This window comes from Carettochelys insculpta, chromosome 5, assembly GCF_033958435.1.
Source record: "Carettochelys insculpta isolate YL-2023 chromosome 5, ASM3395843v1, whole genome shotgun sequence".
NCBI lineage: Eukaryota > Metazoa > Chordata > Testudines > Carettochelyidae > Carettochelys > Carettochelys insculpta.
Genome location: NC_134141.1, coordinates 97,470,051 through 97,493,602, shown reverse-complemented (window position 1 = coordinate 97,493,602; position 23,552 = coordinate 97,470,051). Strand labels below are relative to the sequence as shown.

At 38.5% G+C, this 23,552-nt stretch overlaps 1 protein-coding gene across 2 annotated transcripts in view; it reads right to left on the bottom strand.

Moving 5' to 3' along the window:
• Positions 1-1,902: 1,902 nt before the first annotated feature.
• ARL15 (ARF like GTPase 15) overlaps positions 1,903-23,552 on the bottom strand; it is a 299,281-nt gene continuing 277,631 nt past the window's right edge. For both annotated transcript variants that reach the window (XM_074995576.1, XM_074995577.1), the window contains one exon: positions 1,903-5,772. In XM_074995576.1, the coding sequence (XP_074851677.1) occupies positions 5,620-5,772 (153 nt within the window). In that variant the 3' untranslated portion in view covers positions 1,903-5,619. The remainder of the gene's footprint in view (positions 5,773-23,552) is intronic.

The following is a 23,552-nucleotide window of genomic DNA, read 5'->3' as shown; positions in this document are numbered from 1 at the left end:
TGGGAGGCAGGTGGCAGCCTGGCCCCCAACTCTCCTCTGCTTGTGGGAGCTGGGAACTCACCAGCACCTGGTTTCCAACTCCCTGCCACTTGAAACTGCGCAGCACAACACTGGTCAGTTTCCCAGCTCCCAGAAGCAAAGGGGAGCCGGAAGCCAGGCTGCCGCCTGGTTCCTGGCTCCCTGCTGCTTACAGGAGCAGGGAGCCAGGCACAGCCATGACCAGGGGACCTGAAGGCAGCAGGGCCCCTCCCCACCCGGTCCCGACTTGCGTGAAATTTGACTTGTGTGTAGTTGCCCACGAATGCAACTTACGCGTACATTGGGGGTCTACTCTATTAACAGTGTAAGTGCTGAAATCAGTTCTGGAAGGAATTATGCCCTCATTTTCTTTCGAAAAAGATATACAAAATCATGAAGATCCACGTATTAGTGTTGTAATAGGTGAGCAAGTTTCAGGAAATTAGGAGAGTAATGTTTTCTTCTTGTAAAACTTTCAATTGCTAATGTACAAGTTATCAGGCCTACAATTACAAAGATCTTCCTTTTAAAACAAAACAATATTTTCCCTTATTTCCGTATCAGCAACAAGTTAGTGACATGATCACCTCTCTTCTACATCCCTAAATTCCTAGTTAGTTTTCCCTAAATGTACCAATCCTTTAGCTGCTTTGCTGAATAGAATTTCTGAACAAATGATCATGAACACTCCTGTCCATTGCCACTCCCTTTATTTACCTGAAGAGGCATTCTGTGTTTTTGTTTGATTCTGTTCCTTTGTGGACTGTAAAAGCCAAGGGCATTTGTATTACAAGAAGCGGGGGAAATCAGCATTGCTCATTGCAAATTAGCATTTCACAAAGAAGATTGGTATATATGTTTCCCATGCAAATATATCAAGAAACAAATGTTACATTTTTATATGAATTTCTATGAATCCATAACTGGACTGGCGATAATACTTTTAAAACTAAAATTACAATAAGAAGCATAATAGAGCTCAACAGTATCATAATGGTTAGCTACCTCTAGCCTGATCTTCAGACCAAACCATACAGTTGGTGGAAGCGATTTACTTTTGGTTTAGGAGGGTGGGAAGGGAAATGGTCTGCTTTATCACCACGTCACAATGCAGTGGCCCTATTTGCCTTTCAAGGTCCATTCCCACTTCAGGTAGTGGATGAGGGGTAGAGACCGTGTGCTTCTGCATGAGATAAAGCACTCTCTCTCCCTCTCCCATTGTTAATCTATTGGTGTGGCTGGCTAACCCTGTACACCAGACATGTTCTCATTTGTTTGTACTATCAGTTCAAGGGGCTAATAAACTAATGAAAATTCTTTAAAGTTCCATTAACTTTAGCATGAAAATTAGATTTCCATTCACCTATGACTATGAAAACAAAGCCTGAAGAAAATACTAGCCATTTTCAAATCTTCTAATTCCATCCTAGTCTTGGTATATGGTAACTGCCTACTTTGGAAACCAAACCAGAAATGTGCAGTAAGCCTGACCAAGGCTATATCTCAATCAGATGCTTAACAGCTTTGCTTTGCTGGCATCTTGTATACTCAAACCACATGAGATGGGATCATGTTGCATTGGAGTTCACAAATGTCCAGGATTTTTTTTTCCCCCACTACACTCCTTTGAATATATCTGTTTACACTTTTTAAGAGGATCCACTCAGTACAAGTGCCATATAGTAATGTCACAATTCTATTTAAAATATTTACTTGCTTACATATGTTTCTCGAGCTGAACTCCTGAAGTAATTGTATTAAGAGGAGTAATTTCCATTTGCAGTCCTGCATTAATTCTACAGGATATTTTAAAAGTACTTCTGAAATAGCCAAATAACACTAAGAAAATAGACCAGTTAGAAACAGCAATTTAATTTTTTGGTAATGAATAGATGTCATAATATTTCAAGTCTATCATTTGTTTTGAACCAAAATGAAACCTTTTGAAAATCTGTATTAAGCTAGTGAAAATATACTTCCAATAGTTAAGATTAAAAAGATTCAAGCTTACAACTTCAGTTCTACTCAGTGTTTATTCTCATTTTTTTATAGTGGAAATCATGTATAAATCAGACAGTACAAGTTCCTCTTGTCTTGCATTTACCTACATAAATGGGTCAACTACTGAATACAGATGATGTATTTTTAGTATAAAGTCAGGATAATATGGCATTTAGCTATCAACCAATACTCAACTACAGTAAAGATACAAACTTTTGTAATATAAATTAATTGCCATTACAAAAAGGCAACTATAGTAGCTAATAAGGTACAAAAATCTGTAACATCTATAAATATAATGAAATGCCAGAAAGTAAATGAAATAATACATCACAGATTTCTGTACAGCATATTTGAATATGCAAATTAAGACACATAGCATATTTTACAGCAAGAAAATATCAAAAACACTAACAAGGATTTCCAAAATCACTACAAATGCTGTGGTACAAGTACAGGACATAACATGGAAGCAACAAGATGACCAGCTCAGAATTGCTAGACAAATGAGGACAGTTGTAAAACATTAGGCGTCAGACAGAAGCATGTCAAAAACAGCTGTTGTTGGATACTGATTGATAATGTTTTCATTCTGACGGCTGAAACACTGCAGACAGACATGGGTCTGAGAAGCTGCCCAGTGTGGGCACATCCACACACACACAAAAACACACACCCAGAAAGTAATTTAACAGATGGCTAAAGAACATTAAGCCACAATATCTTTTTTAAAAAAGACAATATTCACTGTTTAATGAACTTGCATGGAAAGTAGTTAGTTCTTACTGATTGAATTTATTTCATCTAACTGATGAATGCACAGGAAGAGAAAACAGTAATTGAGATTAGTCATGTGAATAAAAGTTATATAAAGTTATATGGAATCCACAGATTGAGTATTAAGAATATTCAAGAACACTTTAGACAAAAAAGTGTAATATGAACTGCAATGAATTTTTAATCCATCCATAAAAAGGTGAAAGTGTGTAAACATTTAGAACACACAGATCCATTTATAATCCATTCACAAACTCAGAACCACAAAAGAACGACATTCTAAGCAATGTTAAACACCTTTATTGAATCTTTAAACAGTTACGACTGTTTCAACCTGTAGTGTGGAGTGATTACTAAGAATATGAACATTGAAAATCATTACAAAAAATTTCACTGCTCCTGTGCAGTTGCATTTTCCTAAAGAAAAGACTTTAACATCAAAAGGTCCTAAGATCCTCTCCAATAGCACACAGCTAAAGCCAGATTCTGAATGGCAAGTTAGGCCTTTTTGATGTCTCTGTTATGTTGCACTTTCCAACAGTGCATAGTTCAAATCTCATGACTGAACTAATATCAAAATCCCTATGACCTTTCCACCAAATTCACTGTTGGTGTAAGTGAGTATGTAGTAAGTGGAATTGGGCTCACTTACATCTGTTCTGAATTTGATTAATTACATCTAACGTGGGGTGGAAGGCAGAAAATAGAAAAAAAGATGGTTACTCCCATCTTCTAATTTTAAACTGTCTTGCTATCTTTTCCCTTCCTCTTGGCCCCAAAGTGGGCAACCCAGTTCCCCTTCTTACGCATATCCTCCTCCAAATAGCTTCTTCTGCAGAAGTCTGAGAACTTTAAATTATTTATGTCACCTGAAGGAGTGAATAGGAATACCTAAACTAGATCCCAATTCATATTTAGTTCAGGTAAAGGGAGCCCCTCAAGGAACTCAGCAATACTTGACAGGCAGCAGGGTACTTCCAATTCACAGAGTTGAGAGCTGATTTAGAGCTCCTAATTCTGTTTTGCAAGAAACTGTTCTTGGGGGAAGAGTTTGAGTTGTACAGTATCTGCAGAAGGAGTGTCATGGAGCAGCATGTGGGTGAGAAATACAAAGATGTACACAGGTGAAGGAGCAAGAAGAAAGTGTCAATGAGCCCAGATGCTCTCTAGGCAACAGATTCTCTCTCTGTGGTCACTTTCATCTCTCATTTTCTAGTACACAAATAATTCAGGAGCCACTCAGGAACCCCCATTCAGTTGAAGTAGCATCTGTTAGGCTTCAGACTTGGGATTAAAATGGACCACAGGGAAGCCGCGTGTAGCTGAAGGGAGATGTAATCCAAATAATTCAAGGAAATTTAAAAATTACTGAAACTAGTTAATTTAACAAAGTGCACATTCCAAACTGCAAAGCTGCTTCTATAGGCTCTCTCTCATTATGTACCTGTCAAACCTGTTATAAACAATAATAAACTGAAAGAAATGGATTCCTATACCTCAGTATGCCACTGCAGGCTGTGCATCGAGCTGGGTATTGGTGCATGTGGGCAGCTAATTGTATGAGCCACAACATCCAAGCAGCGCACCAGGTGGCTGATCTCTACACCCTGTTCTCATCTCTGGCTTTATTATGAATCAATGAACTGAGATGCTCATTTGAATACCAAACTGAGATATATCAGTTTAACACCGCTGAAAGGCATGCAAATGTTACAAACCAGGGATGGGCAGGGTTAAGGGTTAGAACTATATGGAGTTCTTCTAAATTTGTTCAAAACTTTGGTTCTGATGAATGCCCTTTTTACTAACTTTCAGGCCTGAGCAGATTTCTGGAAGCATTTTGAAAAGCCTGAAAATAGGGGTTTATCACAGAAATATTGAAGGAACTTTAACTACAGTGGAGAGGCAGAAGCACAGTTGTGATAACAATACTACTTTGAGTGAGTGATACAGGAGGTCCCTTATTTTAAATCTGTCACAGTTCATGCTATTTATACAGCATTCATCCACATCTGAGTGGAAATATATATACTCTTGCTGATCTTTAATCATAGCCACCAAAAATTGGCAAATTATTGCGCCCAACCTATTTAATTTTTTAAAAGCCTTGTCTACTTAGTTTGTGGCTTCAATGAAATGCAAGTTATTTTTTATATTTAAGTTAACCCCAAAAAAACCATAACGAATACTGATATGTGCACAGGCTGGGTTTGTGTCTTACTTCCTGTTACTCTCACTAACTTGACCGCTTGTGCCTTTGAAAGGGTTAAGAATTAGCACAGTAATCAATCAACAAGCTATTTGTATTTTCATTCAGCAAGACTTCAGACTAGACTTTGCAACAGGACATTTCCCCGTTTGTAAGAGGATTTCCAGTGCTCTTGGCGACCATCCTTTCCTAGTAATGCTTGGGGTCGGCAAACAAGCAAACACACCAAGGAATACATGCAAATTCTTATAATACTTACGTTTCGGAAAACATAGCTGGTGGCATATTTTCACTCTACAGACTGTGATTTTGTGCACACACTATTCCATATCAAGAGTGCTTTTCAGATAACGCGGGGACAAAATGTGCCGTGAGTAGAATTAGTGGTAAACAAAGAGTAACCCCCTATACTTCAGTAGTTTAGCTGACAACTGGAATAATCATGTACATAATTTACAGCCCATTTATTTTAACAAACAGATCTTCTGCACTAAATGAAAGTTTATATGTACTGTCAGCCGTAAATGCAGTCTTGATACGAAATCATAATTAAGCTGTGAGCAGAACAAAGAGGTACAATGATGATTGGAGAAGCAGTCCACTTTCCTAGCTTTTCACATTCTTGAAGGCTCAAGATCTCTCTCTTCTAGCAAATTTATCAGAAGGGTGAAGCTGTCTTTTACTGCTTCCATATCATCCAGGGAGCAGGGTTTAAGAATCCAGCGCTTTCCTCGTGCAAGTGGTTCAAGTTCAAAATATTTTTTAATCTATTTTTTAAAAAAGTAAAGAGGAAAAAATTAGTATTATTTCTTTCATGGTACACCTGGTCTCTCAAAAATAAAATCTGAAACCCTCCCCCACCCCTGCCGAAAAACACACACATTTTTAGATCACATCCACAGCTGTTCTTACACTATAGGTTCTATGTTGTGACTGGAAAGTTTCTTCTTTAGGGGTGAGTGACCTGCTTTGTGAACCACCATTCCACCAATACATTTAGCAGCATGGGAGGTCTGAGAAAGAATTATATGCACTTAAGGCACAAAGTAAAGTGTATTAAGCAAGTGCTCTAAATAGTCACAAAATAACAACAAGCAACTTTATGAACAGCTGGATTTGTACTTTAAAATCAATCTCGGGACATGCTGCACCATATTGTTACTGGTAAAACTCCATAGCTACCTGATCAACCAAAACACATTACACACATAAATTTCACTGTCAAAAAAAGTTCCCGTATCTTACGTACTTGATTCTGTGGTAAAATACTATAGAGCTTTATTGGAAATCTCGAGCAAAAGAATGCTAGCTGCAAATGTCTCATACAACTGGTTGGCTCATTTGTAGTTAATACAGTGAAGCCTAGGATATTAATGTGATCAACTTAATTATGTATGAGACATATTGTCTGTCTCCATTTATTATCTAACATATTATAGATACAATAAAATAAGTATTAGTATCATCACCACCACAGAACAGAGGTTTTCAACCTGTTGTCCAGAACCATGGGGACCTGTGGATTCTTCCTAAGATTTCTAAAGGACTCCATCCCTCCATTTGAAATTTAAGGGTCCACAAATGAAAAAAGATGGAAAACCACTGATATAGAATAATGCCTGTTAAGGTGTGACACTCTGACTAAATTCAATCCCACTGTGTTATTTGTATCATGTAGCAAAGGCACACTTACAAATTGTAAATATACAACTGTAAATGATAAACTTTAAGAGTTTCAACATACTTGAAAACTATTTGGCAAAACGTCATGCCTAGTAAAGATTTCACTGACATTCATGACAGCAAACGTAAAACAGGAAAGACAACTAAGAAACCCGGGGATGTTGGTTGCTTTTCTCAAACTCACACAAACGCTCTTATCCCTTTGAAACATCATAATCTCATTGCATTTTAAATAAAGCATCAAGAAAAAAATTGGTTCAATAAATTGCTTGGTCTTCTATACATGAAGTCGTATAATACGCGGTACTTTTCAGACTATTGTGATCAATGGATTTCATTAAGCTGCGTTTGCCAAGAAAAATTCCAACAATTTTTTCCCTTAGTATTTGACCGAGAAAACCTACTTGTGTCTGACCTCAAATAGAAAGGGGCTTTTATCTTATGTAATTGCAGTTACATGCATCAATGTTTACTATTGTCAACAAACCAATAGAAATATTTTGTCCTTACAAAGTTTAGTTTGAACATCCTTGTACTGAGGAATGCTTTAAAAGAAATATTAGTTTTCTATTCTTGTAAAGACAACCACAAACATGCACAATAAAAGTAACCATTTTTATTTGTATTGTGGCGGCAACAGAGGCCACAATCAGGGATCAGGTACAGTACTAGTCTCTGTACTCATCAAATATCCTGAAGACTAAAGAAGCTGTACATTCTCCATTCATCGCTCCAAAATATTTTTACAATGTTTTGTTTACCTAATCTACTTAAATACTAGAAGTCTGTCACAATTTTTATTAATTACTGTTGTGACAATATATTTTGATGATGTGATAGACGGAAGTCTGTATTGGAAATATTAGAGCATGACAGGAGAATCTACTTTTCCATAGCAGTCTATAAATGTAACTGCATTATTAGGAATCTTAATCATAGTTACCAGAAAAATTGATATTTCTATTGCAAAGGAAGAAGAAGGTGCATCTGCCCAGTCAGCTCAGAAATACTCAAACCTAGATTTATTAAGCACTGCAGAGTGAGGTTGGTAACAGCCTGGAAAAATTAAGTAAAATCAGGAGTAGACAAAGGCTAGAATACTTACCTATGAACATCAATTATCACCAGCCATACAAGTTCAAAATTTGTAATACTGAAACATTTTAAAAATTGCCTAAAATCTTGTTTGACAATTAAGGATTTTAGAACTGATTTTTAATACTATTAGGAAACCTATTTCATACTCATATTCAATCTACAAGTTAATATGATTAAATCATTAGAATATACATTAACTTTGAGAATGTATTTATGTTGGAATCTTTCATATAGTAGAAATTATAACAGAAGTCAACTTAGGTCAATGTTTAAACAAAGTACACTAACAAAAGGGTTTGAGTACAAGGGTACACAAGTGCAGTGGTTTGCTTTTGTAAATGCACTCATTGAATGTTAAATATGGAGAGGAAGTGAAAGGTGTATAACACCACAACAAATCAAGGTTACACTATAGCCACTTGGTAAAAAGGACTGCTGGTGTTAAGCTGACAAAAATGGCTGAGTAACCTGAGATTTTCAGACCTCTAACGAACAGAATGCCTACCATGCACCCCCTACTGGCAGTCCATTGCCATCTGCCCCCACTGACTATAAAAATCTTCATTTACATTCCTAATAAGACCAATAACCAAGGTTGACTATTAAAGGGTAAATGCACTTTAACGACAGAGTACTTGTCCTTCAGCTTTAATAACGACAATATATGAAAATGCACATGGAAAGGAAATAACAGTACCAAGCCCATAAGTACTTTGGTCTTCATGTAACTTAGAGGAAAAGTGACATTCCTTACCAGGTCATACTGCTGTCAGGATGTACAAAATAATTTTAGGTTAAATTTCAGAGACGGTATGTTCCAAAACAGAGTCAATAATTGAATAATAAAACAAGACAAAATTCTCTTTGGTAAACTGGGGTAGTAAAATAGTTTTCTTGACAAAAATATAAAACAACAGTTTCTTCTTTTTTTTTTTTTTTTTTTTTTTTTTTTTTTATTATTTCTTGGTATGTGAATAGAATATAGTCATTAACTTAGCAATCTGGCACAAATACCCGCAGCCAGAGAACCCAAGTCTAAGGGGCTGCTGAAGTAAGAGAAAGATGATCATCATAAGGCGGCGGCCTTTGGAGTAGGAACCTCTGGTGATGACACCACAGAACAGCTGTTTGGAACACCCAGAGGAGTGCAGCTATTCTGGGGATAGCCATAGAGGAAAAGGCTTGCTAGCTGCCTTGTCTCTAACCCAGATATAGGAAGGGACTATAATTAGCCTATCCCATGTTAGATATTTAACAACAGTGGCTCAGAAGTGATCTTTCAGTGAGCTATAAAACAATTCATTGTATGTTATTGCATTCTCCAATTTAAACTTTACACTATAGTGGATGGACCTCAATAATTCAAGGGCTTTAGGAACTATTTCCACTATTTTGTATACCAAAAGCTGACAGATTCATTTGTATGTTTGAAGAGTCTGCTTCAATACTCAGTAGGTATAGTTGACTAACAATGTCTTTCCCATAGCTGAGGAGAAAAAAGAAAGTTTTTGATGGACTGGAAAAAAATAAACAAAATACTTGCAAAACTTTTGTTTTTCAATGACCTGTGATACATGTTAAAACTAATTCAGAACTGATCAGTCTGCATTTGATATTGGATTGGACTTGCAAGTAGTGAAAAGCAATAGTGGTTATGAAAGTGTTGTGAAACTTGTGTTAGTAGCTTACCTTGTATGGCTAGAAAACATTGGAAATTTTGCTTTTAGCAAAAACTGTAGATCCAAAAGCTTTTTCAAATGGGTTTCTGACAATTATATCTAGTTCAAAATTTGTTCCAGAACTGGTATTATAATGCCTAGAGAGACCAGTTTAAATCTTTGGGATTGTACGAATTTGTTGAGTCACTACAGATCCAGGATTATCTCCCATCCTCCATTTTAATTTTGAGTCAGGAAATATCATGAGTAGAACCCTTTTCCTCCATGTTGCAGGGTAACTGGTTCCATGGCTCCTACTTGGATCAGACAAGCAGCCTCAGTTCATAGGAGGCACTCGTGTGAAGGGTCCCTGAAGAACGGTGAGAAGTGGGAAGTGAGGTGAGAAGAGGATAGCGAATCCAGCTTGTATTCTCTTGAACACCTAACAATATTGTATGAAGTTGTGCCATGCTTGGAGGAAGTGTTTCAGGTGGTAGCCAAATAGGGCTCACTCGGGCTTATGGCTAAGCCTTCAAAATTGGAGTATGACGGTAGATATTTGTGGGAGGGTCTGATCCTCGTTGCTGTATGTACCCGGTGTTTTGGTTTCAGTTTCTTGCTGTATCTGAGGGCCTGGAATGTTGTCAGCTGTAAGGCTAGGGGTTCCAACAGTGATCCGGTGTGCACCTTCTCTTTTTTCCAGTGAGGTGCAGATGCAAGAGTGGCCACAGAGAAGAACGTCTACCAGGTGGTGTCAGCTGGGTCTAACATAGCACGATGCATTGGCAGAGCAATCTGGGACGGTGCAGATGGAGAATCTTGAGAAGTTTGTATTGGTTCTCCTGCACCTCATCCATGGGGACGCCCTGACTTACAGCCACTCATTTGAAGAGATCCTGGAACTGTTTGATGTCTTCCCCCATCACTGGTGGGGATGGCATGACAGCTATGTCAGGGGATTAGTAGAAGTTGTGTTTCAGTGACTTAAGTGTCCTTGGCTTGGTCCTCTTCCATATCCTGTCTCTCTTCTGGTTCTTCAGATGTGGAGGCTATAAGGGAAGTTGGTGGTTAGCAGATCTGGGAGCAAGTCTGAGACACAAGGATGTATGGGAACTGGGTAGTCTGCATTGGTTCCATAGCTTCCATGACTGCCACTGCATTGGGTACAGGGGCATCTATGGTTGAACAAGCCACAGGAATCAGTGTTATTTTTATGTGCAAATGGCCACTGTGGGGTTTTAGGTTGTGGCAGAGGAAGGCATGCGGTGAGAATGCAGCCTCTTCCATGCACTGTTATCATTGTCTGAGACAGGAGAGGATGGCTGAGTTTGCATGGAGCCTCCAGTGCCAAGGAGAGGTGAGGTCAGGAACTGTTGTAGTGTTGAGCAGTGCAGCGCTGAGTGTTGCTCTGATGGTGCTGGGTGCCAGCAGGCTCATGGGTGCTAGTTAGTGCTAGATTATTGCCAACACTGTCATCGGTGTGAACAATGGTGGTGATGCAGGTAGCACTAGCTGATGAATTAGATATCAGCTAGTCACCAGTGTCAGTAGTGCTGTGAAGCACTGAAAAGAGTTAGTTTTAGGCTCTGTTGTTCAAGTGCTCAGTGCCCAATGTACCAGGGCAGTCCGTGGGACTGACTCACAGTACATATATATAGAGTCAGAATACATAGCATTCATACATAAAAGTGCTCATGGTCAAAAGCTTCAAAGCACTTTATGGATTTGTATCTGACCTAATAAAAGAGATCTAAAAGTCCTGTGGATTCTCATTTTTATAACACCTCAAGTGATCTAAGTAATGAATTAACACAAGCACGAGATAATATTTTATCACTTATTTGAATTGTGTGTGCATCATAACAGAGTGCCAGAAATAATCTTGGATTTTGTGCATAATTTGTATAGTTACTGAAGTGAACAATTCTAGCACTCCTGCATCTGTAACCAGTACTCACTCAGCATGGCTATCTGCCCCCCTCAGGTGTTTGCCCAGGGTCAGCGTCAGGGTCTCACAGGCTGATAGACAGCAGCCTCCTTTTTCTTCATTTGAAACACAATTTTGTCTGTTAAAACAACCCGGAGCCCAGTGGCACCTCAAAGACTAAAAAACTGATTAGGGAATAAGTTTATACACTAGTAGGCTATGCCTGGATGGGCAGCCTTTGTTGAGAGAAGTCACTGTTGACAGAGAAATCTCGGCAGTACCTCTGTCGACAGATAGCGTCTACAACCAAAGCAGATTGAAAGAGCAAGCCGCTCTGTCTACACAGAGCAGCCACACTGCCCTGCCTCTCTTGACAGAATGGCTGACTGGAAGCTCTGCAAACAGGACTGCCCGGGGAACTGGAAGCCCTCCCTGTCGACAGAATCATATACACGGGCATGCTGTTGGCCAAACACTGTTGACAGAGGCATTACACTTGACTGGGAACAGGGATAACACTGCTGACCGAACAGCCGAGTTTTGTTGACAGAAGCTGTGCATGTAAATGTGGCTCTTGGATATAACTTACTCACAAAAGCTTATGCCCTCATCAATTTATTAGTCTTTAAGGTGACTAACATGGCTGCCCCTCTGAATTCTGTGAGTGCTTCTCTGTGCCATGGCACCTGTAAGAGACCATCTCTGCCTAAAAATAAATTAAAGATACTGCAGACATAAATAGTTGAAGCTAATGAGTCAAGATTAACCCCAACGGACAGAGAACTTTACTCAGCCCACATTTTCTTTTCCTACTAATTCCCCTTCCTCTCCACTCATCCAACAAATAACCTGGCTAGTGGCAACTATGAAATATGACGAAAGTGTAACATCTCTTCCTTGTTATTTTTTGTGTGGGCATAATATAATCCCAAACTCTACACACTTACACATTAAGCTATATTACTTGAATTTTTGCCTAAAACAGAAATTATCCCGTTACTAGATAGCTGACTTTTGCTTATAAATGGTGAAAGTCAAAAGGGTTAAAGGTAACCCGCCCCCCCGGTACTACTCTGGTAATGTACTTTTAAATGACTACCTAAAAATATCATGCCTTGGTACAGAATAACATTAGTTAAGAAATATTCTGTACACTGAAGGAAGTTAATGAGTTTAAGTCTCAAACTCACATATCAGAGACAACCAATTATCGTGTCTGAAACACAGGCTTGTAAAACTATCAGTTACTTGTAAAATGGTCTGCTACACACGAGTAAGATGTTGTTTAAATGGCCTAATTGACTAGATGCATTCACCATGAAATTGATTCTTTTAAAGCCTTATTTTTAAACTTGATACAAGTTAACTGCATCAACTGAAAATGGGAAAAAAATCTGGCATTATAAAGTGTAGGTTTCAGGTATGAGTTCAGAATTTTATGAGGTCGAGGGTTACTTGAATGAGAATCTCATCAAGCACAGACAATTGTGTCTAGGCAGTAACTGAAAAGATTTAATACAATTAGGCTATTTTGCCATTTCTATGCCAAGATGTATAGTATAAGATCCAGTGTTATTCCACCACAGCCTGTGCAGCTGTAAAACAGCACAAAGGAGGTAAGCCACAAGATGCAATGTCTTTTAGTTGACAGAAAGATCAGAATAAATCTTAAGAGTCCTTACTTTACTACAGTTTTGTGAAGTAGCAGCAGTTTATCAGTGATATTCCGCCTCTCTCTTTTAATGAGATTATAATTTTAAGCTTTTTAATGAATGAAGTGTCCTTGGACAGGATACCATCTCTGCATCATTCTATGATCACTAAATAAACTAACATCCACAGATTGAATTTAACGTACAGAATTAATGTTCTTGGTAATGAAAACCAGAACACAACTTAGAAGGTGTCGATATACTACCTCCAAATTGCTACTACAGGCTACTGCGGTGCCTGAACTATTGAAACCCTAAGAAAAAAAATCATATTATTTTCATTCACCACTTTAAATTGCCTTGTTCTTTGGAAAAGTCCTAAGGAAACATTTCTGATTGCCCTATAAAAAAGGAACTACTTAAAGAATTGATAAAGCAGGGATAGTAATTTGAATAAAGAATAAATGGATATAACAAATGTCTGTTTTATACATTGGCCCAGAGGCAATGGAGGATATACAGTAAACTCTTTCATATCCGGCACCCCCAGAATCGAGAGGCTGCCAGATGTTCAAATGTGCCAGAAGGTGAAGAGGTGTCTTCCCCCAGATCCCTGATGTGGCTCTGTGCCTGCCTGTAGGGGGGTCTTGTCCTGCTCCTGCTGCAGCGTGTTGGTTGGTCTTGCTTGGCTCCTCCTTCTCCGTGTCATGGCAGGTGTCAGTTCCTCCCACTTGTGGCTCAGATGGTGTGGCAGCTCCTCTCACTGCCAGCTGCACTGCCTGGCTGTCCTCCTCCTTCATCGGTGCCTCTTTCTCCTGAGTGGCTCCTGGCAAGGCCTCACTCACCATGCTGCTCCTGCCCCAAATGGTGAGGGTCTTCCCCTCCCCTGAGATCAGGGTGGTGCTTTCCAGCTGCCTCTGGCTTCAGTGCAGCTGTGCACTCAGGGGTGTTCATGGGGTGTCTGGGATCCTCACACAAGCCGAAGCAGCCCGCCCTGCCTGACTAACACAACACTTGCCCTCGCTGCATTTTGTACTCCTGAACTTCATCCCATTTCTCTCTCTCCAAGCTTCAAGGTCAATTAGATCTTCCTGTAGGATATTCTGATCCACCTCTGTATTGATGAAGCAGAGCCTCCATGCACCTGGAGGGAGCTTGTGGTTGCTTCTGGAAGCCATGCAGAGCCAGGGAAGGTAGGGAGTTTGCCTTAGTCCCTGGTCCCCGCTGAACCGATTTTACTGGGTATTTCAGTTGAAAACCAAACCTGTGGCAACTCTTATAAAGAGATCAGCAAGAACATGGGGTTAATTGATTTAAGATATTGAAACATTGTTTCTCTAAGCATGTGTTAGAACTGGCATTATGTTAAAAAGATGACCATTCTAGTGTAGCTGGCAGTACAGCAGCAGCCTGAAGATCCGCCAGCTGAGAAGTAAAAGTTTGGCAACAAACTTGGGATTACAGACTTCAGGATGCTCAAGGCAAAGTACACTGAGCAGTAAAATACTCTGCCTAAGGGAAAAAATGAACAGTTCATTAGGTCTCTTGATAGAAGTTAAAATGGATTAACTGTGCTATTTTGAGATGTGATTACTTGGGTTTAGGTTATAGGTAGACAAAAAGGATGAGCAAGTGAAATTTCATCTTTTTAATCAAGATTCCTAGCACTCACCACACTGGTTTGTAGCATGACTTGGTCTTCATCTTTATATCTATGCTTGAATGAAAGCCGGCCGACAGCAAAATAACCCTTCTGGTATAAGTTACATATTAGATTGGTCTTCAACTTTAATGAAAGGGTCACAAATACTGTCAAACTTTACATCTCCATTCTTCTTAGACATAAGTAAGCCATATATAATCGAAGTAATGAAATTGTTTTTCTGTTCCTTTGTGGGATGACATTTAGAACGAGACAACAAGGAACAGATAATAAATAATTAAAATAGCTGTTTTCCCAAAAATAACCTTGTTCACACAAGTTCCTTTGTTTTCTGGGTTCCTATCACTATTATCAGTTGCAAATAAGATAATTTCATTGCCAATTAAGGTACTCTCTAGTTTATTTTGTAAAAATTCAGTGAGATGTATGACTATGTCATATTTCTACTGGACATTTCAGCTACATTTAAACTAGTATTCCACAGAATAGAAACTGACAGTGACATCATAATAAAAACTTCCAAAACAGAGCAAGGAGTTCTGTTAACACTACTATCAGCCATCCTCAGTCATATTGAGACTTCCTATCAATTCAACTGATTGATAAACTTTAAAGATTCTATCTGGAAAAAGCTCAAGTTCATTTACTTGTTGTTCATCCTAAATCAATGGAAAAATTATAAACCCAATGCTTTAAAAATATACACAGTAGAAACCCTCACAAAATTATTTTTATATGCAAATATCAACATTTGTGTACTGTATTCCTGAAAATTACATTTAAATTCATTCACTGTCAGGTGAAATGGTAAATGAAAGGTAATTGAGAAGAGAGTGGGACAAAAGAAGACAGCCATTAGGATAAAATTTATGTTTGCCTATATACTATGCAGCCAGTTTTGATTTTTTGCCCCCTTGTTAGCATTTTTTTTTCTGAAATAGAAATACTTCCTACCTAATAGGACTGAATCTTTTCCCCAACAGAACAATTTGGTGCTGTGCCTCTTTTCCAGTAAATACCAGGGTCAGTTCACATTTCTCTGAGGCACTCTGGGCCTGGTCTGGGGCACAAGACCTATGAGGATAGGCTGAGGGATTCGGGGCTGTTTAGTTTACAGAAGAGAAGACTTAGAGGTGATTTAATAGCAGCCTTCAACTTCCTGAAGGGAGCTCTAAAAAGGAGGGTGAGAAACTGTTCTCAATGGTGTCAGATGGCAGAACAAGGAGTAATGGTCAGAAGTTGAAGAGGGAAAGGTGTAGGTTAGATATTAGGAAAAACTTTTTCACCAGGCAGGTGGTGAAGCATTGGAATGCGTTGCCTAGAGAGGTGGTGGATTCTCCATCCCTTGAGGTTTTTAAGTCCCGGCTGGACAAGGTCCTGGCTGGGATGACTTAGTAGGGGTTGATCCTGCTTGAAGCAGGGGGCTGGACTAGATGACCTCCTGAGGTCCCTTCCAGCCCTATGATTCTGTGATCTGTGATTCTGCGGTCACTCCCTGTCTGCCCTTACAGCAGGAGGTATACTTCCAAGTTTGTATAATTGCTAAGCTAAATATAAACTTACCATTTATATAAAACTTGTCAACTAATGCATTAGCTACATATTATGACCCCAAGAAGCAATCATACATACACCCAAAGAAAGTATCTCAGGACAGACTGGAGGAAAAGGTCAACCCAAAATGGGAGACAGAAGGATGATCCAGTACTCCGAGTGCCAGCTTAAGCCAAAGGAGAGCTCTGCTCTGCAATAGATTTCCTGAGCATTGCTGGGGGGCGGGGGGGGGAGGGGAAATCACTTGTTTTCTCTATGCCCCATCTGTAAAATGTGAACAGCAGCACTGCCCTGCATCACAGGAGCCTTGTGATGATAAATACATTAAAAATCTGGGAGGTGCCCAGATATTATGATCTTGGGAGCCATCCAGTGGTGAAAATAAAATTAATTTCTTCATGGTATGGGCGGGGGGGGAGGGAAGAGGGGAAAGGGAAGGGGACAGAGGCAACCAACTGGGGGAGGGGGGCATGTGAATACTGTACATGACCCTGCCCCACCTCCAGCCAGGAGCCCCCAAGCTCTGCCCCTCCCCTCTCCATATTTTCTTATGACAGAGGGGGTTGGGGCTGTTTGACAGAGGAGCTGGTAGGGAAGGAGGAGGTTCTGTTTCTTCCCCCACTGGGAGGGACAGCAGTCCATGGGCAAAGGACTAGACCATAGGCAGTTCCTCCACCTGACACACTGCTCCCAGCTGCCTGTTCTTTAATCCTGTTCTCCTGAAAGGCATCTCTCTGGAGAGCCCAGAGTCAGGTACATCATTTTTCCAGCATGCCGTACTGGCTATAAAGAGCTTGCTGGTACTGCGTACCATACAAACTTACTTCTACAGCTTTGGCCAATTTTCTCACCAGTACACTGTGACAGGATTAACGTCCACTCTGGGGCCATATAAGAACCTTAGATAAAAGGGAATTGGATAAAATTTCTGTTTTGGATCCTGACTTCTCCCTGAATCATGGAAAGCAAAAAGTGAAAATTATACAGGAGACAAAAGGAAGCAAACACACCCTCTTTCCATTAAATTAATTGCATTACTTTCTGAAAGAATTTTGGAACTAGTTATAACTGAATAAGATTCAGCATTTGATAAACCTAAGTAAAGGATAGATGGAGGTTTTCAAAACAGACTCACTCAGTGTGAAAGGGAAAGAATTAAGATTCTCTTTTCCTGATCTTGGTCATTTTTTTAGGCAATGGTTCTTAATCTTTTCAGACTACTGTATCCCTTTCAGAGACTGATTTGTCTTGCTTATGCCAGAATTCATCTCACATAAAAAATGACTTGCTTTAAATCAGACATAAAAATACCAGGTGTTTTAGAGCACACTTACTGAAAGATTGCTCACTTTTCTATTTTTCCCATATAATTATAAAACAATCGGAATATAAATATTGTATTTACATTTCAGTGTATGGTATGTAAAGCCCTATAAAACAAGTCATTACCTCTATGAAAGTTTAGCACGTACTGACCTCACTAGAGCTTTTTATACGGTCTGTTGTAAAACTAGGAAAACATCTAGATGAGCTGTGGTAACTCCTAGGCTAGAACACCCCTGTGTACCTCCAGGGCTACATTTACTGCTGGCTGAGAACCATTTTTCTATGGTATAGATTAACCACTCTCCACACCTTTAGCAGTCGTCATGCTCTCTTCTGTGTTTGGAGGCTTTGGACAAAACAAAAGGAAGAATAACAATTTTGTGAGATCTAAAAGCACAAGTTGACTGTAGCAATGAATGACTCCACAGCACAAAGGATAACCTTGTCCTTACAGAAAATGTAGTAAGGCCCACATGCAAGAGCAGACACTTGAGACTGTTTTTGCAGCTAAGCACATTTTTATGGAAAAGTAACTGATGCAGTTAAATGCTATTTGTTCATGAAAGGATTGTGATAATTTGCAGCACCTTGTCAAGAGACCTATATCACCCTGCATTTATGACACTATTTGAAGTTAGCATAAGAAAAAGGTGATGAGAGTCTCAAATATGTTATCCTATAAGAAATTTAAGAGTTTGAACACTTAGCTTTCTGGAATTAGTCTTTCTTTCTTGCCACCAATACGAAAATGACACACATTTTTGAATAGACTTAGAGAATTGGAAGGGCCTTTAAACAAACTCTATCCCAACCCATTGAGGGCTTCCTTTTCAACAGCTAGCATGTTAGGTGCAGGTGGTCTGTATTAGGTTGCAGAACTGGGACCAAGGTTAGAAGATATGCCATTCCATCTGCTGATAGCTATGTCTTTTTATATAGATCAATCTGACGGATACTTGGTGATCATCTGGACAGGAAAAGGCTATTACTCCGGCATTTAGACTAATTTCTATGTCTCTACCATTGCACAGGAGAGACTGTAGCACATACACAATTGAATCAAAACATGCTCTTTCCTCAGCTGATATTGGAAATGGACAAGATACCTGGACATACTGGAGCCCAGGATTTGCTGGAAGAGAGGTTCCACTGCAAAAAGTCTTGGACTTGAGAAGTGGATAAGATCAGGGTAGAGGTTTTGCATTTCATGGCTGTCTAATACCTGATCAAAATTCTCAAAGAACGTCCCCAAAGAAATACCTAATTATCTAATGCATTACTATGTTTATTCAAGTAAGATTTGAGATTTATTCAAGTAAGAGATGGTAGCTAATCCAGGCAGCAGCAGCATAAGCCTCAATTTTGAAGAGTGGGGGTGTGTGTGCGCGCGCATGGAAGTATTATTTTATGGACCCCAGAGGACTTCGGAAACAATGGGCAGACACCTGTTGTTCCCGAAGTCTGCTGAATTGGGGTCTGTAAAATTGAGGGTTGACTGTACAACTTTTAACTATACTAATTCCAAAGATAAGCAAACAGAACTCTGACTCAACATTTGCTCTCTCTGTCTCCAAGTACTTTTTACACAAACACAGTATTTATGACACCACAAAAGCAACAGGAGTCAATGAATTTCAACACTAATATTACACATGCTGGAATAATTTCTTCATTTGTTTAAAACTACCACCATAACAGTTTAATTGAAATTGAACCATTTGATTCCATTGCAGTTTTGCTGACAAATGATGCTTAGCTACACTTTTTACTTGCAGTGATCACAATGTCCGTATAATGTAGTACTGCCACCAAGAGAAAACATGTAAGTATATTCAAGAAAGTGAAGCAAAAAGTGCTTAAACTATTGCTCTTATTACTCTAACTTTTGAAACCAGTATTTCTAAATAGCGTGATCACTCTGAGTAGGTTACAGTGTTCCCAAGAGCAGAACACTGCTCCTTCTGGTGCACTTAACTTGGGAATGATTGTTCAAGTGTTTTATCAGTATAAAAATAAAGAAAATAGGAAAAAATAGGAATTGGTTTTGAGGTATGAAATTTTTACAGTAGGTGTGCTCTTTTGAAGCATTGTTCACTTATTTTTGTAGATTTAATATTGAAAATAGTTTATATAAAAAAACAACTTTTTCAATAGTTTCCATACTGAAAATAATTTCACTTGTTTGTTCTTATACAATTTGACAAATAAGTAAAAATGGAATAAATTACAATGGATGAAAATAGTGCATGACCTACAAGAGCCTTGAAACTACAGATGAATGGACTTTTGTTTATTCATTCAAATTGCAGTAGTCCAGCAAGTTTACCAGAAGATCCTTTCGTATATACCTCCTTAAGAAGTTAATTTTTTTTAAATTTTTCTTATCCTTCTACTTTCATCTGTATATTGAAAGATGACTCATATCAAACCCATTTTTCTAATTTTCATCAAGCAACCAATTAAAGTTTACTGGAAAGAGCACATTCAGCATGACAAGAAATCTATTACATCATCAGACATTTATTCTTGTCATTTGTTAGACAAGCGTAAACACTCTATTTTTCTTTAGAATTGTAGACAAGAAAAGGTGTCCCTTTGGAAAACTAATAAGAGGTTATTACCTTGGATAGGTTTGCAAATAAGCAGAAGGGAAAAAGTCCAGATAGTGGTATTTTCCCAGAGCTCTTTGCAAAGCTGAAGCTCATTAAGGAACACTATGATAAGAATTCTATTGCTAAGAGTACATCATCATTTGATAGGCAAAACAGAAAATTCTCTGTGAACTGTAATGATCATTTGACCTCCCACGTTCTGTTGACGTGAACCCTCCTTAGAATTAAGGTTACAGGGGTAAATTTGCTAGGCACAATAGGGAGTTAGGCAAGTTCCTAATTTCCAGTGACTTGTAATGAGAGTTGGGCACCTAATGGCCTTTTGATACCTTTGAAAATCTCCCCCACAGTCACGTAGTGGAGATGTTTCCATTAGAGAGTGATTGCTCCTCTCCTGTATTTGTCTGTGCATGCATTCAATGAAATCAAAACCTCTGCACATTCCCACTCTTCCATGCAATTCCCTGCTAATTTATTTTCAAGGCTTCTATTCTTGTGGCCAGGAAACTCATTCTTCAATCCTAAAAATCCTCTCATTCTCAAAGAGCTAAAAAGACTGGTGTAAGAAAGAGTGATATGGCTACCCCTCAAAGAGCAATCAACACAGTGTAAGTAGCAATAACTGCTATAATTTGATAATACATCCAGTCTTGGAATTTTTCAAACCAGTACCTCACGTGGTTAGAGATTTATCTGGTATATAATCTTTTACAAGTTTCTTATATACCAGTTATGAATATAGTGCCTGTTTATTATCTAGGTCCTTTATCATCAACACTCAGCAATGACTGAGTAGCTTTCCTTACTTTGAGGCATGTTTCAATGTACAAAGATATGCATTTATGTAAAATTGCACAAACAGCACCTCCTCCCAAAAACATATATGCACACTATTTGGTGGGAGAGGTAGGATTCTTTGAGATAAACGTGTGTTTTATATAGAAAGCTGCAGTGTGGTACACAAATTTTATTCATTATTTCACATTTACAGAAATATTACACATCACAGGAATTTATGTCTGCAGCAGTAACTTAAGCTCAGAAGATAGCTGAGGTTTCTGTTGGACATCGAGCCAAGCTGACAGGATACTAAGAACTATTAACAAAGTATCATAATGATCAATTAAAGAATTGAGGGGGGGGCACAATGGGACTACAGAATGTCTGGGAAGAAAATGAGAAATTATGAAGTTTGCTCAAAATGTTTCTGTATTTTTATTAATACAAGACAACAGAATAGTAATAGACAATTTAAATATGTACAGAAATATAACTGACTTCTGTGAGGTACGTAGTTGGGAAGAAGACTGCAGACATTCCAATATGTATAGCAACATTAAAAATGAACCTGACTTGATTTGGCATAGAGCTCTTCATGTCTCTTACTGATATTCACCTAACTTGGAGAGTCTGCAGTGAATCTAAATAATGAAGCACCTTCACTTTCCTAGTGACAAAGATCAAACAATTAGAGATGTCTGGGAACAAGATATTCCACAGAGGTTACACACTTCTACTGTTTCTTGAACTTATAAGGACCTACCCAAACTATCATAAAATTTGGTAATATTTTTAAAATATTAAAAAGTATGTTGACAAAGCAATGTTCAAACGAGTGCTCATAAGGCAGACACCAACAGGTCTCTACACTTTTTAACTCCCTAAAAGTCACTTTCAAGAGGGATGCACGTCAATCAAACCATTCTCATGCACACCAAGAGAGTGACTCCATCAGGTATTAATGTCAGATATTTTTGTCTTCAATAAATGTAAGTTTCTGATCTACTCATGAGACTTCATCAGCATGAATAGTGAGACAACTGTGATACTTCTGGTTAAGTCCATGTTAATTCTTTTGGAACTGTAAATCAGCAGCATAATGTTGTCACCCAGCCATTAAAGGGTTAGGCTGTGCTTCCAGTAACTGGTTAAGATATTAGGGTTTTATTAGCTAACAAAGGATAACAATAGGCCTAAGCATATGCTTAAATGCTTTCTTAATTCAGGGTCATAATATGTTTTCCGAAGGTATGCAATTCATATATTATGAGATTAGCTGAATAATTTTACGAATGGCAATATCATTCACAGATATGCTCAATTCCAGATATCCTAGTCTTGTCTGCAGTTATGTGGGTGAACATTAGCATCTATCAGTAAAGTAGCTAATTTTAAAAGATGCATGGTAGTGTTCACATGAGGAGAGCAGTGAGTCCATAGTATTAACCATTTCTTAGATCAGGGACGGTCAATGACTAGATACAGGATGACCTCAGGAACTTCGATACAAAGGAATGGCCAATTCTAAGAGACAAAAGATGTATTTAGCATAAGGTATGGTATTATATAGTAAAATGCTTATGACTTTCAAGAACTATGTGACATTAGGAAAATTTTGAAAGCACTACACTCCTCAGTTACATGAAGCGGTTTGAAGAATCCTTTTCAACAGTCACAAGAGGACCTTAATATTCATGATTACCTACAAATGTTAAAAATAGCTAAATCTCTGCAAGTCTACTTGCACAGTATGGAAGATGAATGGCATAACCAAGGACTACCTGCCTCTATTAGTATCTATTGAAACAAACATTTATTATGCACATCTGGCAGCTACCTAAAAATTGAGGGTAAGGAAAGGAATAAAGAACATTACAGCAAACTGAAAATACCAGGATTATTAGTAATAGCAATATTGTAAAGATAAAAGTATTTGGGTTTTGCCTTTATAAAGAGGCAAACAGTTAAATTTGGAAGAATTAAGTTTTATAAATGTACAAAATATTTAGCTTAACAATGGGGACTGTTCTATAATGTTGAGAAATAAGGACTATTACGTACAGATTCCTATGGAGTTTAGTTTTTTCAGTTTTCACTTTGGCAAGTCACTTAATCTCCATCTCAGTTCCTCATCTGTAAAATGCAGTTAATAATTATACCCTATTATAAACGTGTGCTGTAAAGCTAACACTTCCATTAGCGAATATAAAATTGACGAAGTACTCGGATAAGCTGAGGAAAGCCCGTAAATACATATGCATGGGAATGTCACACAGGGCCCAACATGAGGAATAAAAGGGACCGTCTTTAAAAATAAGGTTTTGACGTTTATTCCTATAGGACCAGGAATATTTATATAATGTTTACAGATGAAGAAGACAAAAATCACAGAATAAGGAAAGCCAAATACTGCCTTAAAAAGCATCATATATCCCTTGCTTACCTCCTTCTTGTCTTTCGGATTCAATCAACTGGACAAGAACCATCTGGTGCAACATCACAACCCACCATGACAGGAATAGCTTGAAGAACCATGGCATTATTTAGCCCACAGGCTGTTCTCTCACGACTACTGAAAACTTGTCCATGAGCCA